The sequence below is a fragment of the Peromyscus maniculatus genome, chromosome 6 (assembly GCF_049852395.1).
Source record: "Peromyscus maniculatus bairdii isolate BWxNUB_F1_BW_parent chromosome 6, HU_Pman_BW_mat_3.1, whole genome shotgun sequence".
NCBI classification, from domain to species: domain Eukaryota; kingdom Metazoa; phylum Chordata; class Mammalia; order Rodentia; family Cricetidae; genus Peromyscus; species Peromyscus maniculatus.
Window position 1 is genome coordinate 16,285,231 of NC_134857.1, and position 16,498 is coordinate 16,301,728.

The following is a 16,498-nucleotide window of genomic DNA, read 5'->3' on the forward strand; positions in this document are numbered from 1 at the left end:
GAGTTCAACCTGGTAGATTCAGTCCAGGCAGGTCCAGTCCCCTCCTCCCAGGCTGAGCCAAGTGTCCCTGTATAAGCCCCAGGTTCCAAACTGCCAGTTCATGCACTGAGGACAGGACCCGGTCCCCCTGTCTGGATGCCTCCCAAGCAGATCAAGCTAATCAACTGTCTTATTTATCTGGAGGGCCTGATCTAGTTGGGGGCTCCTCAGCTATTGTTTCATAGTTCATGTGTTTCCTTTCATTTGTATATTTGTCCCTGTGCTTTATCCAACCTTGGTCTCAACAATTCTCCCTCATACAAACCCTCCTCTTCCTCACTAATTGGACTCCCGGAGCTCCACCCAGGGCCTAGCCGTGGATCTCTGCATCTAGATGCCTCAGTCCTTGGATGGGGTTTCTGGCACAACTATTAGGGTGTTTGGCCATCCCATCACCAGAGTAGGTCAGTTCAGACTATCTCTCGACCATCGCCAGCCGTTTATTGTGGGGGTATATTTGTGAATTTCTGTGGACCTCTCTAGCACTTTGTTTCTTCCTTTTCTCATGTGGTTTTCATTTACCATGGTCTCCTATTCCATGTTCTCCCTCTCTGTTCTTGATCCAGCTGGGATCTCCCACTCCCACAGGCTCTCTTTCCCTCCACCTTTGCTTTTCATTACTCCCACTCATGTCCAGGTTGTTCATGTAGATCTCAGCCATTTCTCCATCATTAGGTGATCCTCGTGTCTTTCTTGGGGTCCTGTTTTCCAGGTAGCCTCCCTGGTGATGTGAGTAGCAGTCCAGTCATCCTTGTTCAACATCTAGTATTCTCTTATGAGTGAGTACATACCATATCTGTCTTTCTGAGTCTAGGTTACCTCACTCAGGATGATTTTTTCTAGATCTATCCATTTGCCTGCAAACCTCATGATGTCATTTGTTTTCCTCTGCTGAGTAGTATTCCATTGTGTATATGTGCCATAATTTATTTATCCATTCTTCAGTTGAAGGGCATCTAGGTTGTTTCCAAGTTTTGGCTATTACAAACAATGCTGATATGAACATAGCTGAGCAAGTGCTCTTGTGGTATGATTGAGCATTCCTTGTGTATATGCCCAAGAGTAGTATAGCTGGATCTTGGGGGAGACTGATTCCCAATTTTCTAAGAAAGTGCCATATTGTTTTCCAAAGTGGCTGTACAAGCTTGCATTCCCACCAACAGTTGAGAAGAGTTCCCCTAGTTCCACATCCTCTCCAGCATAAGGTGTCTTCAGTGTTTTTGATCTTAGCCATTCTGACAGGCGTAAGGTGGTATCTCAGAGTTGTTTTGATTTGCATTTCCCTGATGATTAGGGATGATGAGCAATTCCTTAAATGTCCTTCAGCCATCTGAGTTTTCTCTGTTGAGAATTCTCTGTTCTATAGCCCATTTCTTAATTGGACGTTTTGATTTCTAACTTCTTGAGTTCCTTATATATTCTGGATATCAGTGCTCTGTCAGATGTGGGGTTAGTGAAGATCTTTTCCCATACTGTAGGCTGTCACTTTGCCTTGTTGACTGTATCCTTTGCTCTACAAAAGCTTCTCAGTTTCAAGAGGTCCCATTGATTGATTGTTTCTCTCAGTGTCTGTGCTACTGGTGTTATATTTAGGAAGTGATCTCCTATGCCAAGGCATTCAAGACTACTTCCTTCTTTCTCTTCTAGCAGGTTCAGAATAGCTGGATTTATGTTGAGGTCCTTGATCCACTTGGACCTAATTTTGTGCACGGTGACCGATATGGACCTATTTGCAGCCTTCTACACATTGATGTCCAGTTATGCCAGCACCATTTGTTGAAGATGCTTTCTTTTTTCCATTGTACACTTTTGGCTTCTTTGTCAAAAAATATATGTTCATAGGTGTACGGGTTAATGTCAGGGTCTTCAATTCGATTCCATTGGTCCACATGTCAGTTTTTATGCCAATACCAAGCTGTTTTTATTACTGTAGCTCTATAGTAGAGTTTGAAGTCAGGGATCGTGATGCCTCCAGAGGTTGTTTTATTGTACAGGATTCTTTTGGCTACCCTGAGTTTTTTGTTTTTCCATTTGAAGTTGAATATTATTCTTTCCAGGTCTGTGAAGAATTGTGTTGGTATTTTGATGGGGATTGCATTGAATCTGTAGATTGCTTTTGGTAAAATTGCCGTTTTTACTCTGTTGGTCCTGTCTATCCATGAGCATGGGAGATCTTTCCATTTTCTGACATCTTCTTCAGTTTCTTTTTTCAGGGACTTAAAGTTCTTGTCATATAGGTCCTTCACTTGCTTGGTTAGTGTTACCCCAAGGTATTTCATGTCATTTGTGGTTATTGTAAAGGGTGATGTATCTCTGATTTGCTTCTCAGCTTCTTTGTCCATTGTATATAGGAGGGCTACTGATTTTTTTTTGAGTTGATCTTGTATCCTGCTATGTTGCTGAAGGTGTTTATAATATAGATTTATCAGTTCATGGGTGGAATCTTTGGGGTCACTCAAGTATACTATCATGTCATCTGCAAATAGGGAAAGCTTGACTTCTTCCTTTCCAATTTGTATCCCCTTAATCTCCTTATGTTGTCTTATTGCTGTGGTTAGAACTTCAAGTACTATATTGAATAAGTATGGGGAGAACATACTTGCCTCATTCTTGATTTGAGTGGAATTGCTTTGAGTTTCTCTCCATTTAATTTGATGTTGGCTGTTGGCTTGCTGTAAATTGCCTTTATTATGTTTAGGTATGTTCCCTATATTCCTGATCGCTCCAAGACTTTTATCATGAAGGGGTGTTGGATTTTGTCAAATGCCTTTTCTGCATCTAGTGAGATGATCATGTGGGTTTTTTTCTTTTAGTTTGTTTATATGGTGTATTACATTGTGACGGACTTTCGTATGTTGAACCACCCTTGCATCCCTGGGATGAAGCCTACTTGATCATGGTGGATAATTGTTCTGATGTGTTCTTGAAGCCTGTTTGCCAGTATTTTATTGAGTATTTTTACATCAATGTTCATGAAAGAGATCGGTCTGTAGTTCTCTTTCTTTGTTGTATCCTTGTTTGGTTTAGGAATCAGGGTAATTGTAGCCTCATAGAAGGAATTTGGTAATGTTCCTTCTGTTTCTATTATGTGGAACAATTTAGAGAGTATTGGTATTAACTCTTCTTTGAAGATCTGGTAGAATTCTGTGCTGAAACCATGTGGTCCTTTTTATTTTTTTATTTTTTATTTTTTATTTTTTTTTGTTTGGGGCTTTTAATGACTGTTTCTATTTCCTTGGGGGTTATTGGACTATTTAAATAGTTTATCTGGTCTTGATTTAACTTAGGTATGTGGTACCTATCCAGAAAATTGTCCATTTCTTTTAGGTTTTCCAGTTTTGTGGAGTAGAGGTTTTTGAAATATGACCTTATAATTCTCTGGATTTCCTCAATGTCTGTTGTTATGTCCCCATTTTCATTTCTGATTTTGTTGATTTGGATTCTGTCTCTCTGTCTTTTGGTTAGTTTGGATAAGGGCTTGTCTATCTTGTTAATTTTCTCAAAGAACCAACTCTTTGTTTCATTAATTTTTTGTATTATTCTCTTCGTTTTTATTTCATTAATTTCACCTCTCACTTTGATAATTTCCTGGCGTCTATTCTTCCTGGGAGACTTTGCTTCTTCTTGTTCTAGAGCTTTCAGGTGTGCTGTTAAGTCACTAGTGTGAGATTTCTCAAACTTATTTATGTGGGCATTTAGTGCTATGAATTTCCCTCTTAGCACTGCTTTCATAGTGTCCCATTAGTTTGGGTATGTGGTGTCTTCATTTTTGTTGATCTCTAGGAAGTCTTTAATTTCTTTTTTTATTTATTCCTTAACCCATTGGCGATTCAGTTGAGCATTATTCAGTTTCCATGAGAGTGTAGATTTTCTGTAGTTTTTTGTTGTTGAAATCTAACTTTAAACCATGGTGGTCTGATAGAACACAGAAGATTATTTCAATTGTTTTGTATCTGTTGAGATTTGCTTTGTGGCCAAGTATGTGGTCAATTTTAGAGAAAGTTCCATGGGGTGCTGAGAAGAAGGTATATTCTTTCTTGTTAGAATGGAATGTTCTGTAGATATCTATTAGGTCAATTTGGGTCATGACATCAGTTAAGTCCTTTATTTCTCTGTTAAGTTTCGATTTGGGAAATCTGTCCAGTGGTGAAAGTGGGGTGTTCAGATCTCCCACTATTAATGGGTGAGGTTTTATATGTGGTTTAAGCTTTAGTAATGTTTCTTTTACATATGTGGGTGTCCTTGTGTTTGGGGCATCAATGTTCAGAATTGAAACTTTATCTTGGTGGATCTTTCCTGTGATGAGTATGTAATGCCCTTCTTGATCTCTTTTGATTGATTTTAGTTTGAAATCTATTTTGCTGAATATCAGGATGGCTACACCCACTTGTTTCTTGAGACCGTTTGATTGGAAAGTCTTTTCTCAGCCTTTTATTCTTAGGTAGTGTCTGTCTTTGAATTTGAGATGTTTCTTGTATGCAGCAGAAAGATAGGTCCTGCTTTTGTATCCATTTTGTAAACCTATGTCTTTTTATAGGTGAATTAAGTCCATTGATATTAAGTGATATTAATGACCAGTGATGGTTCATCCCTGTTATTTTTGGTGGTAGTGTGTGTGTACTTCTATTCTTTGGGGTTTACTGCTGTGGCTTTATCTATTGCCTGTGTTTTTGATCATGTATCTGACTTCCTTAGGTTGGAATTTTTCTTCTAGTGCTTTCTGTAAGGCTGGGTTTGTGGATAAGTATTGTTTAAATCTGGCTTTGTCTTGGAATGTCTTGTTCATTCCGTCTATGATGATTGAAAGTTTTGCTGGGTATATTAGTCTGGGCTGACATCCATGGTCTCTTAGTGTCTGCATTACATCTGTCCAGGTCCTTCTGGCTTTCAAAGTCTCCATTGAGAAATTGGGTGTTATTCTGATGGGTTTGCCTTTATAGGTTACTTGGCCTTTTTCCTTTGCTGCTCTTAATATTCTTTCTTTATTCTGTATGCTTAGTTGTTTAATTATTATGTGGTGAGGGGACTTTTTTGGGGGGTCTAGTCTGTTTGGTGTTCTATAGGCTTCTTGTATCTTCATAGGCATTTCCTTCTTTAAGTTGGGAAAGTTTTCTTCTATGATTTTGTTGAATATATTTTCTGTGCCTTTGAGTTGATATTCTTTTCCTTCTTCTATTCCTCTTATTCTTCGGTTTGGCCTTTTCATGGTGTCCCAAATTTCTTGGACATTTTGGTTCATGACTTTGTTGGCTTTACTGTTTTCTTTGACTGATGAATCTATTTCTTCTACTGTATCTTCAATGCCAGAGATCCTCTCTTCCATCTCTTGCATTCTGTTGGTTATACTTGCATCTGAAGTTCCTGATCGTTTACTCAGATTTTCTATTTCCAGCATTCCCTCTGTTTGTGTCTTCTTCATTTTTTCTATTTCCCTTTTCAGGTCTTGGACTGATTCCTTTATTTGTTTCATTGCTTTTTCATGATTTTCTTTCAGTACTTTATTGTTTTCTTCTAGGACTTTATTGTTTTCTTCCAGGACTTTATTGTTTTCTTCTAATTTGTTTGCCCTTTCCTCTAGTTGTTTATATGGTTCGTCCCACGTTTTTGTCTTTTCCTCTACAAAAGCCTCTACCTTCTTCATGATGTTATTCATAAGGCTGTTTTCTTCTGCTTCTTCCAATTTTTGATGTTCAGGTCTAGATGTTGGAGGTAGGCTAGGTTCTGGTGATGCTGTATTGCTCTTCATTTTGTTATATGTACTTCTGCCTTGACGTCTGCCCATCTCTGTGTGGTTCCTTCTTGGTCTTATCAGTGCACTTGGTTCAGACAGAGCTGACAGATTCAGGAAGTCTCTCTCTCTTGTCCAGATGGGAGCTCTCTTGTCCAAATGGAAACTCTGGGGCAGAATGGGAGCTCTTGTCCAGACAGGAAGTCCAGGGCAGAATGGGGGCTCTTGTCCAGAAGGGAAGACCGGGGCAGGATGGGAGCTTTCTCTCTCTGGTCCATAAGGGAAGTCCGGGGCAGGATGGGAGCTGGGCACCAGTCTCTAAGTCTCAGGAAATGGCTGGGGTCTTGGGCAGATGGGCATGGGGGCAGGGCGTGGAGATTGCAGGGTCTTCTGGGGATCTTGGAGAAGGGAGGGAATTCTTCCCACTGCAACATCAATATGAGGCATTGTCTTCCAGGACTTTCCTCTTTTTATATTTTTGATATCTTTTGTTATTATTGGATTTTAATAATTTTACTTTTAAAATTTCATACGAGTAGTGTGTCTGTCAACCTTTCCAAATCTAACTCCTTCATGCTCATTCTCTACCAAATTCATTCTCTTCTTCAATTATTATTGTCCTAATGTGTGTTTGTGTGTGGCATGGTGTGGTGTATCCACATATGTATACACAACCTAATGAATCTGTTTATTGTTACATATATATGCATGTGTCCTAGGCTGACCACTTCAGATGCATAACCTATACAAGAGTTCATGACTGGAATCAACTGATTCTCCTGCTCTCAGGAGTCATTGACCACTGTCTGTAGCTCTCTTCATTTAGAGTAGACCATATGGAATCTCCCTATGTTGGGGAATAATATTTTAAGGTGTGTTACTTTTGTTTATGTTGCTTTTGTCTAACTCTGTGAAGCTGTGTTACTTTGTCTGTCTAAAACACCTAATGGTCTAATAAAGAGCTGAATGACCAATAGTGAGGCAGGAGAGAGAAATAGGCAGGGCTGGCAGGCAGAGAGGATTAATAGAAAGAGAAATCTGGGAAGAAGTAGCCAGAAAAGGAGGAGGACTCCAGGGGCCAGCCACCCAGCTACATAGCAAGTCATGGAGTAGGAGTAAGATTTACAGAAGTAAGAGAATGGGAGAAGCCCAGAGGCAAAAGGTAGATGGGATAATTTAAGGAAAGCAGGCAAGCAACAAACCAAAATAAGGCCAGGCATTTATAATTAAGTATAAGCCTCTGTGTGATTTATTTGGGAGCTGGCTGCTGGGCCCCCAAAAGAGACAAAAACAAATAATAAAATCCCTGTACACATTTGAATGAAATTTGGTGGTGTTATTATGCTAGTCTTACACAGGCAACCATAATATTGTGATTCCATGGGTGTGTTATCCCAGTAATGTCTAGGAGACACTATCTAGCAGCAGACATCTTTAATGCCAGGCTCTTATGAACTTCAATACCCATCTTCAGTGATTTGCCCTGAACCTTAAATTCAGGACTTTCATCAAATATGGTTGGCCACTCTAAGTAACTTACTCTTGCATTTTTGATGAGTTGTAGATTTCTATAATCATCTCATCCATTGCAAATTAGTCTTCTTTGATGAGGATGTATCTTTGTATATAAGAATAAGTGTTTAGATTATATTCATTAGGAAAATGGTAGTAGTGGGTTCTAATTAAGGGTCTTTGACCTTTCCAGCACTGCACCTAGATGAACATCACAATAATTGATAAATTTTGTTTAACAAGTGTGTATATTACTTTCTACTTCCTAAATAACTGCATAACTATGGCTGATTTTACAAAGTTTGACAAAGGATTAGGAACATGGTAATATGCTTTTGCTTAAAGGATTAATAACCAAATCAAATCATGAAGTTACCAGTGTCTACAATATAACTGTTCATTTGTACCTCAGTCCAACCATCCATTCACAAATATCCACAGAGCACACCAAGTACTGTGTTCATTCTCACATGTGCAACAGTGAATGAGTCCCAGGGACGCTACACACTGACACTGTGGAATAAGAAGAAAGTGAGGAATTAGCATATTAATTTCAGTATTCTGTATAATCAAAGGTTTCTGTGAGTGCCAGATAATGAAGACAAATCTTTTTGAGTGAAATGTAGATTTTCAGTATTCTATTGTCATTGAACTTACATAATCTAAAATCCATATTGGTTTGAGAGGAAGAAATATCTTGTAAAATTAAAGAAATATGAAATATGAATATAAATAATAAAACCATTCATTGTTAAAAATACCTCTCTATGAGAATTGTGGTGTGTGTGTGTGTGTGTGTGTGTGTGTGTGTGTGTGTGTGTGTGTGGAGGGACGGAGGGAGAGAGAGAGAGAGAGAGAGAGAGAGAGAGAGAGAGAGAGAGTTTTCATTTTTAACACTAATCTAAACAACCCAGTGTTGACTTTGACTGGGTCCAAGAGAGTTAGTGATATTTACAATAGTGGTTTATACAATACTGAGAAAAAATGAAGTGTCAGCTATATCTGCAAGGATGACAAAATGACTAGCCAATTTAATGGTATGGTCATTTCAGAAAAATAACTAAATTTAGTGGACTCAAGTAAAATGAAAATACAGTCGTGCTACTTGGCAAATGGTTTGACATCAGTCAAGGTGGTAGTCTTCAAAAGAAAGGACATAAGATATTCTGGGACAACGGCTGCATAGCCTTCTGGGACAGCAGCCACATAAACACTTCTTTTATTTGATTACTTGAGTTTTTTTTTTTTTTTTCAAAAAAGCAAGGAAAGGAGCAAGCAGTTTTCATCTTCATTGTCCCACTTTTTACATTTTTGTTGCTGTTAAAATTATACAAATTGTATTGTGGAAAAACTATACACTACCTTAAGCCAATTCCTGTCTGATGCATCAAGTGCCACATGAGTAATTTTGTCAGATAATAGATTCTGGATGGTAGGACCTAATGTTCTCCACTGTGACTGGTGCCTGGGTCATGTGGTTGTTGCTTGTTGAGTGGCTATACAGTCAAATGAAGAGATATATGCTTAGATTTAATGACAAAGAGGGACCATGAGAGAGAAGGATGGAGAGGGATGGAAGGACAGAGATATGAAAGGAGAGTTAGTTGAACTAGATGCAGGAGTCACCTTTTCCACATGGGTCCTGTCTTTTATTTTACCAGCACATTTCATACCTTAGACTATCTCAGTACCTCATATTGAGACTCCTAGAATCTGATATTTCTGTTTGGATTCTTGGCTTTTGTTATATATGTTGGTATTTGAGTCAGACTTAAATCTTGCCCCACACCCTCTCTCATTTTCTCTCTCAAACACACACACAGAGACACACATGCACACATGCACACACACACACACACACACACACACACACACAGAGAGAGACAGAGAGAGAGAGACAGAGAGAGAGACAGAGAGGGGTGAGAGAAAGAACAAACATTGGCAATAATGTTCCCTTTATACCCATAACCATATGAGAGAGAGGGTGGAGAGAGAGAGAGAGAGGGAGGGAGAGAGAGAGAGAGAGAGAGAGAGAGAGAGAGAGAGAGAGAGCATTGACACTAATGTTCCTTTTATACCCATCACCCAATTGTAGCTGGAAGTTTTCCTGTGTCTGGCCCAGTCCTGCAGCTGCCCAGACCCAAATAAATTCACAGAGGCTTATATTATTTTTAAACTATATGGCTTAAAGGCTCAAGCTTCTCATGGGCTAGCTCTTACATCTTAAATTAACCCATTTCTTATCTATGTTTAGTCATGTGGGTTGGTACCTTTTCTCAGTTCTGCCTTGTCATCTTGCTTCCTCTGTGTCTGGCTGGCAACTCCTGACTCGGTCCTTCCTCTTCCTGTCTCTCTGCTGGATTTCCTGCCTGGCTATAACCTGACTTGCCACTGGCCAGAGCAGCTTCTTCATTAACCAATCATTACAACACATATTCACAGCATACAGAAAGACATCCCACAGCTCCCAATGTAACTGAAGTGGACATTAACAATTTGAAAGGATACAATACAATATTGTACTAAATATTTACAGTTACATAGCAAATTTAAATTAATTTCTCTCATTTTGCCCTGCAGTCTTCAGGTTTTACTGTGTGAAGTAACGAACCTTTTATTTTGTAAATCAGCATACCAAAGACACTGGTGGTTTAGAAAAAGCAGTTTGTGTTGGTTGATGACTTTTTAAAAGATTTGTTTTTATTAACCAATTTAAGATTGTATGTACATGTATGTTGTGTGTGGATATGTGCACCAGAGAGAAGGTGTAGGTTTGCTAAGAACTTCTTACTGGTGATTGGGAACCGTTCTATGTGAGTTCTGGGAACTGAATTCATACCCTCTTGAACAGCAGATGTGCTCCTAACCACTGAGCCATCGCCCATTGTCACAGGTGGGATTACTGATAAAAGGGATCCATTTTCCTTTCTCTTTAGATCATGGCATATACAGAAAGTAAAGACAGTTAGCCACCAGCTGTACTACAGGTTGGTGTCAGTGGTTATTAAGGCTAGACATTGCAGACCAGACCACAGAAGCTGATACCACAGAAGTGCTTTGCCATATATTTTCTTACCTAATAGCTGTTGTATCCTTGCCTATAACCCACTTAGTTTTGGATCATGTATGATATATTCTTATAGTTCATAATGTACTTTAAAATATAACTAAATGAAATGGTATGCATGTTTCGTTGAATTAAAAAAAGTCTTAATATATAAGAAAATGAAAGTCTAGTTCTCTAATAAAACAGATTTTTAAAACATAGCTTGTGAGTATAATTTAATCTTAGTGTCCTGCAAAGTCCTGCTTTTAGTATATGCTCTCAGAAGTGAACTGTTTGTCAGATTTCCATTAAGGTGAAAGTGAAAAATTAATGAACCAATTACTTAGGATATTTCAAACTAATGCAAGTCTATTACTCATGCAGCACAAAAACCATCAAAGATTTAGGAATGCTAAATTTTGCTTTTAGGTTCACTCATATTCAACTTTTAAATCCATTATTTTATATGCTTAATAGAGCATCTCAGAGGAAAATAGAAGTTGAGTATTCATTTTTATTAACTGATAAATATATTTAAATATGCTTTATTTATTGAAATGTTTTCATCTACCAATGATTGCTTTTGAACAGGATTAATCAGTGAATCAGTGGGAACAAATAGGCTTTGGAAATATATTTAGGGTGTCTTCTGGGGAGGCAAGAGCTTGCTAAGAATAAAACATGATCATAATGTGAGTAGAGACACACAAACTTTTCTTTATTTGTGCCCCTGCTCCATTCATAGGCTCCCCAAGACCGAGAAAGATGTAATATTTTTCAAACAATTGTTGATTTGTTTGTCTTTCTCAAATTTTTGACCCCTTGACAATGTGCTATGCACCACTTGTCATATTTTAACAGGAAAGGGGAAGTAATTTTATTTAATCATTATGTTAACTGGAAATGAAAACAGACCAAAATAGTGAAGAGTTAGAGATGGGATAATTATCAGTGGAAACTTACTGTAGGAAATGGCCTTGAGCTGAACTTTGCAGAAAGTGAGTGTCTTAGACATGTGTGATGATCTCAAAACAGGTTTGGTGGAATGAATGGCTTAAGTCAATTCACAGTAAATTTAGATCACAGAGTACACAGAGGGACAAACTGGGCATTAGTAGATATTGTGTGAATATTGGCAACCCAGGACTTAAGATTATTTGACATGTGGTATGTATGACATCATTCATGACCTTAAGTTTTATTTGCTATTGGAAATATACCAATCTCTGACATCCATGACAACTTTGCAATCACAGATTTCAAATTGTCAGGGATGTAAGGCAGAATTTGCCTTGTAAGTATGAGGGAGTGAGCTGGAAGGCAAGAATGTGTGTTAAAAAGTCAAATGAAGTAATGGATGCTTGTGAGTTGGACCCCTGGGGCTCTCTTGCTGGCAAGTCTTGTCTACTTGGCAAATTCTAGGCCAGTAAGAGACATTGTCTCAAAAAACAAGGTGGAAGTAAAAGGGACAGAAGAAAGAGGATGGAGTGAGGTCTACAGAATTGGTTGTCTTATCTACGAAGCTGACAAAAAGCAAATTTGAAAAGATGCAAGAAAAAAGAAAAACATCACTAGGTAGATGAAAATAATACAAAAGCAGCAGCATTCACAGGAATATCAATAGAGTGGTCTTAAAATGAAGGTGAAAATTAAACAGCTAGGCGGGATGGGGACTAGAGAGGTTGGAGGGAGACAGTGGTGGATGGAATATATATTAATATATTACATATATTACATAGTGTATAGAATTTTTCAAAATAAAATAGTACTATGTTTAAAGATACTGTTCCATGTGCAATTAAAATACCCAGGTCACAACTGAGTGGGAAGGGCACACATGGCGAGTCATAGTATGTGGGCTGTTCCAAAACTTCCCAACTAGCCACCCAGGTATGGTCTGTGTTTGAGGACATGAACCATCTTGGCCCAAGGTAGAGCCTGGAGCAAAGGAGGACTGGTATTGGCTAAAAGCAACTTCCTGAAACCTGCATATCACTGTCATCTTGACACAACAGGCTACATGATTCCTAACATCATGTCTGTGAACCGTGCATGTCCTGGCTTGTAAGCATATGACCTGTGCAGTCTCAGGGTGTCCTTTCTGAAAGGTCCCACACTTGATTTAAACTATGCTGTTGCCATATCAAAATTTTTCCTGCTTTTCCAACTAGCAACCCTCCAATGTCACTTTGTTCTGGGCTCTGCAAATTTTACAGCTTGTCATAGTCTTTGACATGAAACAGTCAAGGAGCAGTGAAGTTCACTGTGGTCAAAGTTCACTGACATGCATGAGCATAAGGTAATAACGGAGACCCAAGACCAGTCCTGTGCTTCTCCAACAAACTGGTTCTCAGTTTAAATCTTTATTACTATATCCTCAAAACCACAGCTTCTATAATAGCCACAGCCTTAAGCAAAGTATCATTTTTTCGTTTTGTGATTTTCCACAAGATAAATTTTAAAAGTGGTTCACAAACATATTTTCTCATGTATAATCTGCTTCCTGGAACCTGGTTACCAGGATTATGGAGGCCTGTACCACCTGTGGACAGATTAAATTAAATTCCAAGTAAACCTCCAGGAATCATTTCCCTATTAAAGTTCTGAAAATGTGGTACTGCATTCTAAAATGTAACTGTCTGAATTCAACTGTGAATTTCCTTTTCTGAGTCAGAACATAGTTTTCCCGGGTGTTTTGTTGTTGACTTGAGCACATTTGCCCTATTGTCTCCTCTGAGTATGGCGTGTATTGTCGTAATTATTTTCTTATCAGTTTTTTTATTTGCATTTTATTAAAATTATAGATAAATATAGTTCATTACTTATCCAAATAGTCCAAAGAGGATTGAATTCCTAAAATTATCTTGTTCCTCTGTCCCCTTCTCTTGATTTCTCCAGCGTGTGCAATTGAATTGGTTTCAGCATCTTTTCCTGTCACCCGTGTTCTATAGTTTACTTCTCGCTCCTCCAGGTGTTTCAGGCACATCACTTTTATTATTCAATGTGTGTGTGCATGTGTAGGCACATATGTACATGAAGTGAGCTTGTACATATGCATGTGCATATGGAAGTTGGTGATATCCTTGGATGTTGCTTTTTAAGCTCTTGTCTTTTTTTTTTTTTTTAAGAAATGGGGGTTCTCATGGGAGGCCTGGAACTTGTGAACTAGACTAGGCTGCCTCGAGGAATTCTCCTGTCTCTGATGTGATTCTAAATGTATGCCATAATACCCACATGCCTTCCCTACCCTCCCTTAACATGAGGACTTTGGTGAACAAACTCATGTTCTTACATCTATAAGGCTAGTATTTCCCATATGAGTCATCTTGCTAGACCTGTATTTCAGTTTTTTTTTTTTTTTTTTACAAAATCTATGGTCCTGTTAAAGCTAATCACTGTCTTCAGATAATACTTTTTCCCTGTATCACTGGGAAATCTTTAAATCCTAACGCTAATCTTACTGTCCATATTCCCTGGAGTCCTTAGCTCATATCTGTTCATTCTGCATATATCCCCATTCATTCTGCTGTCCTGGAGGTTCTCCTCAGCTTCTTGGTCTCTGCTCACAGCTTTGTTCTTCTGTGCAGATGCCTTTGGTTGAAAGCTTATTCTCAGGAATGGTCAAATTAAGTTGATTTTAGTTTTGGATGGATGTGGGTAATAGTCATTGACCATAAGCTTAGATGTGGGAGTTCTTGGACAAGTTTGTTTTTTATCAGTGGTCTTCTGATTTTCATTCATTTCAGAAGATATTTTCTACTGGTATGCTCTTACCTGCTACTAGCAAATGCTCCATTGTCTGAAGGCATTGGGCACAGAGTTAACCATGTGAATTCTCAGACATCCTAATAGTATCCTGCTTAACAATGGTAACTTTCTTGTAATCTGAAGCCTCCCTCTTCTTCATCTCCCCATTTCCCACTGGCATGATGAAGGGCTAGGCAGCCACACTGTGTGTACAAGAAGCAGAGCCCTTCTTCACACCATGTTTCATAGGCTCCCCTTCTATATCCTGTCAAAAGTTGCAGGAGTTTCCAGTGCCTGGACCTTCCGAATTCTGTGCTACAAGCCACACTCCTTCTCAGTCTCCTCACCACAACTTCAGTTCCAGCCTCCGAGATCACTCACTATGTTTGCTGCTAAGGTTTCAGCTCCTGCAGTCCAGCTCCCTCTGCTGTCTTGGTTCCCATGCATTTCTGTGTGTCCATTCCTTTCTTGTTACCCTAGTGAGGCACAGTGGTAGAACTGGTGGAAGGGTCTGTGTGAGTGGTTGATGGAGAAAGACAAGGTTATTCAGACCAAATAATTTTATAATGTTTCCAATCATTTTAACAAGCAGAATTTAATTGAGGAGGAAATAAACAAACCAATATAAACTTACTACTAAACATTTATACACTTGATTGCAAAGAACTTGTCTATGATTATGTTCAGTTTCTGTTTGCTAAGGATTTGGGTTTTTTCTTTTTTAAATACAGATGGAAGCTTTAGACACAGCCGACCAAACCTCACCTCTCTGTTAGTGCAGCCTATCTCGGTATCCTTCGCTAAAAAACTCATTCCTTTGCCAAAACTGAGAATGGATGATGATGCCTGTCGCCCTCTAGAACTTCCACATAATGGTAAGGTAACTTGTGCTTCTTTGCATCTGCTGAAGACTTTAAGAACTTTGATCATTTTTTTTTTTAATCTCTTGAAAGGTTGATAATTATTCATTTCAAAACTACTGACTTTTGGTAGGAGGGGATCTGTCGCATTCTGTGTTTCTATAAGGATAAGTTTGGAAGGTAATTTTGCTTAAGATCTAAGAGATTAATGAAGCTGGGATACTTTTTCAAGGAGAAAAGGGGGAGTTTGAGTTGTTCCAAAGAAAAGGAGCTTCACAAACAAAGCATTTGTACATGCATGAAAATCTGCTTAACATGGCTTCACTGGCTCAGCTCTGGAGGGCTCGATGCCTGTCAGGGTTCAGTGGATAGCTGTGGCTTTCTGGCAGTCTTGCTGTCTGCCAAGATCAGTGAATAGCAGCAGCTATCTGGGGTATGAAGTCTTTTAGTATAAAGCATTAAAGCCTAATTCCTGCAATTGACTAAAAAATCCCTCTGTCTATACGCATCATCGCCTGGGAGATGCTTCTCGTTCAGAGGTGCAGTTTGTCAGGCCTTGTTGGACTTTGCAGGATAAAACTGAAGCAGTTAAGCTACCTGTGGTGGGATGAAAGCATGGGCTGCACCTTTTTTCCTGCCTTCGGCTTCAGCATTAAAGTTCTGAAAAAGAGACAGTCTTTACATGTTGTTAAATGTCTCTGGCTACTGTGAACTAAGATTCTGGTCCTTTGGATTTGTGTGTGACCAGATCTGGGGCGCTATGCACTAGCAGTGTTTTATATCATCTGTTTTTCTCCTAACAACTATAGTATTAAAGTACATTTTGAAGAAAAGATTTGCAAAGTCAAGACTCCTAGATGTTAGAAACATATGAACTTTTCAGTGTGTGTGTATGTGTGTGGAGGTGGGGGTGGGGGTGGGGTGGGGTACGAGTCTGCATATGTATGCATATGCCACAGCATATGTATGGATAGGAGAGGACAACCTTTTGGAGTTAGTTCACTCCTTCCAGCAAGTGAGTTCTAGGATCAATCTCATCAGCTTGGGGTCAGGGGCTCCTCCTGCTGAACCATCTCTGCTGCTCTGATTTTGTTAATTCAATGATGAGTTTATGCATTTTATAACTATCCACCTTTCGGGGAACTGATATTTCCTGTGATGACGTTGTAGTCTCTCAGCTCACTTCTGCAGGAGATGCCCTGTGCTCAGCTCTACAGATCATAGAAAAGCCACCTTTGTTAGAATCAAAGGTGAATATATGCCCCAGCACTTCCGTAAACTGCAAATGCTGTGTGTATTAATGAGCCTCTTATCAAATGACAACATCAACTGCCTTCTTGACAGTGAAGTGTCTTAACAACATGGAATAACGCTCTCTAGCTACACCTCCAACATGAAGTTCAGCATATGAGAAGCCAGGAAGGAAAGTAAAGATTGAGAATTAAAACTTCATAATTCCAGTGTTAAAGAAGCAAATGAAAGATCTGCTAAGAAATTATGTCACATAAGGTTTTCTCATGTAGTAATTATTATTATTATTGTGTTAGACAAATTCAAATGTTCTTA

The 16,498-nt window shown here is 38.9% G+C and overlaps 1 protein-coding gene across 8 annotated transcripts in view; it reads left to right on the top strand.

Moving 5' to 3' along the window:
• Positions 1-16,498, top strand: part of Naaladl2 (N-acetylated alpha-linked acidic dipeptidase like 2) — a 1,286,850-nt gene that overhangs the window by 893,038 nt on the left and 377,314 nt on the right. For 7 of the 8 annotated variants that reach the window (XM_076573982.1, XM_076573983.1, XM_076573981.1 and 4 more), the window contains one exon: positions 14,804-14,947. The exons of the other annotated variant lie outside the window; for it this stretch is intronic. In XM_076573982.1, coding sequence (XP_076430097.1) covers positions 14,804-14,947 — 144 coding nt within the window. The remainder of the gene's footprint in view (positions 1-14,803; positions 14,948-16,498) is intronic. 8 annotated transcript variants of the gene reach the window in all.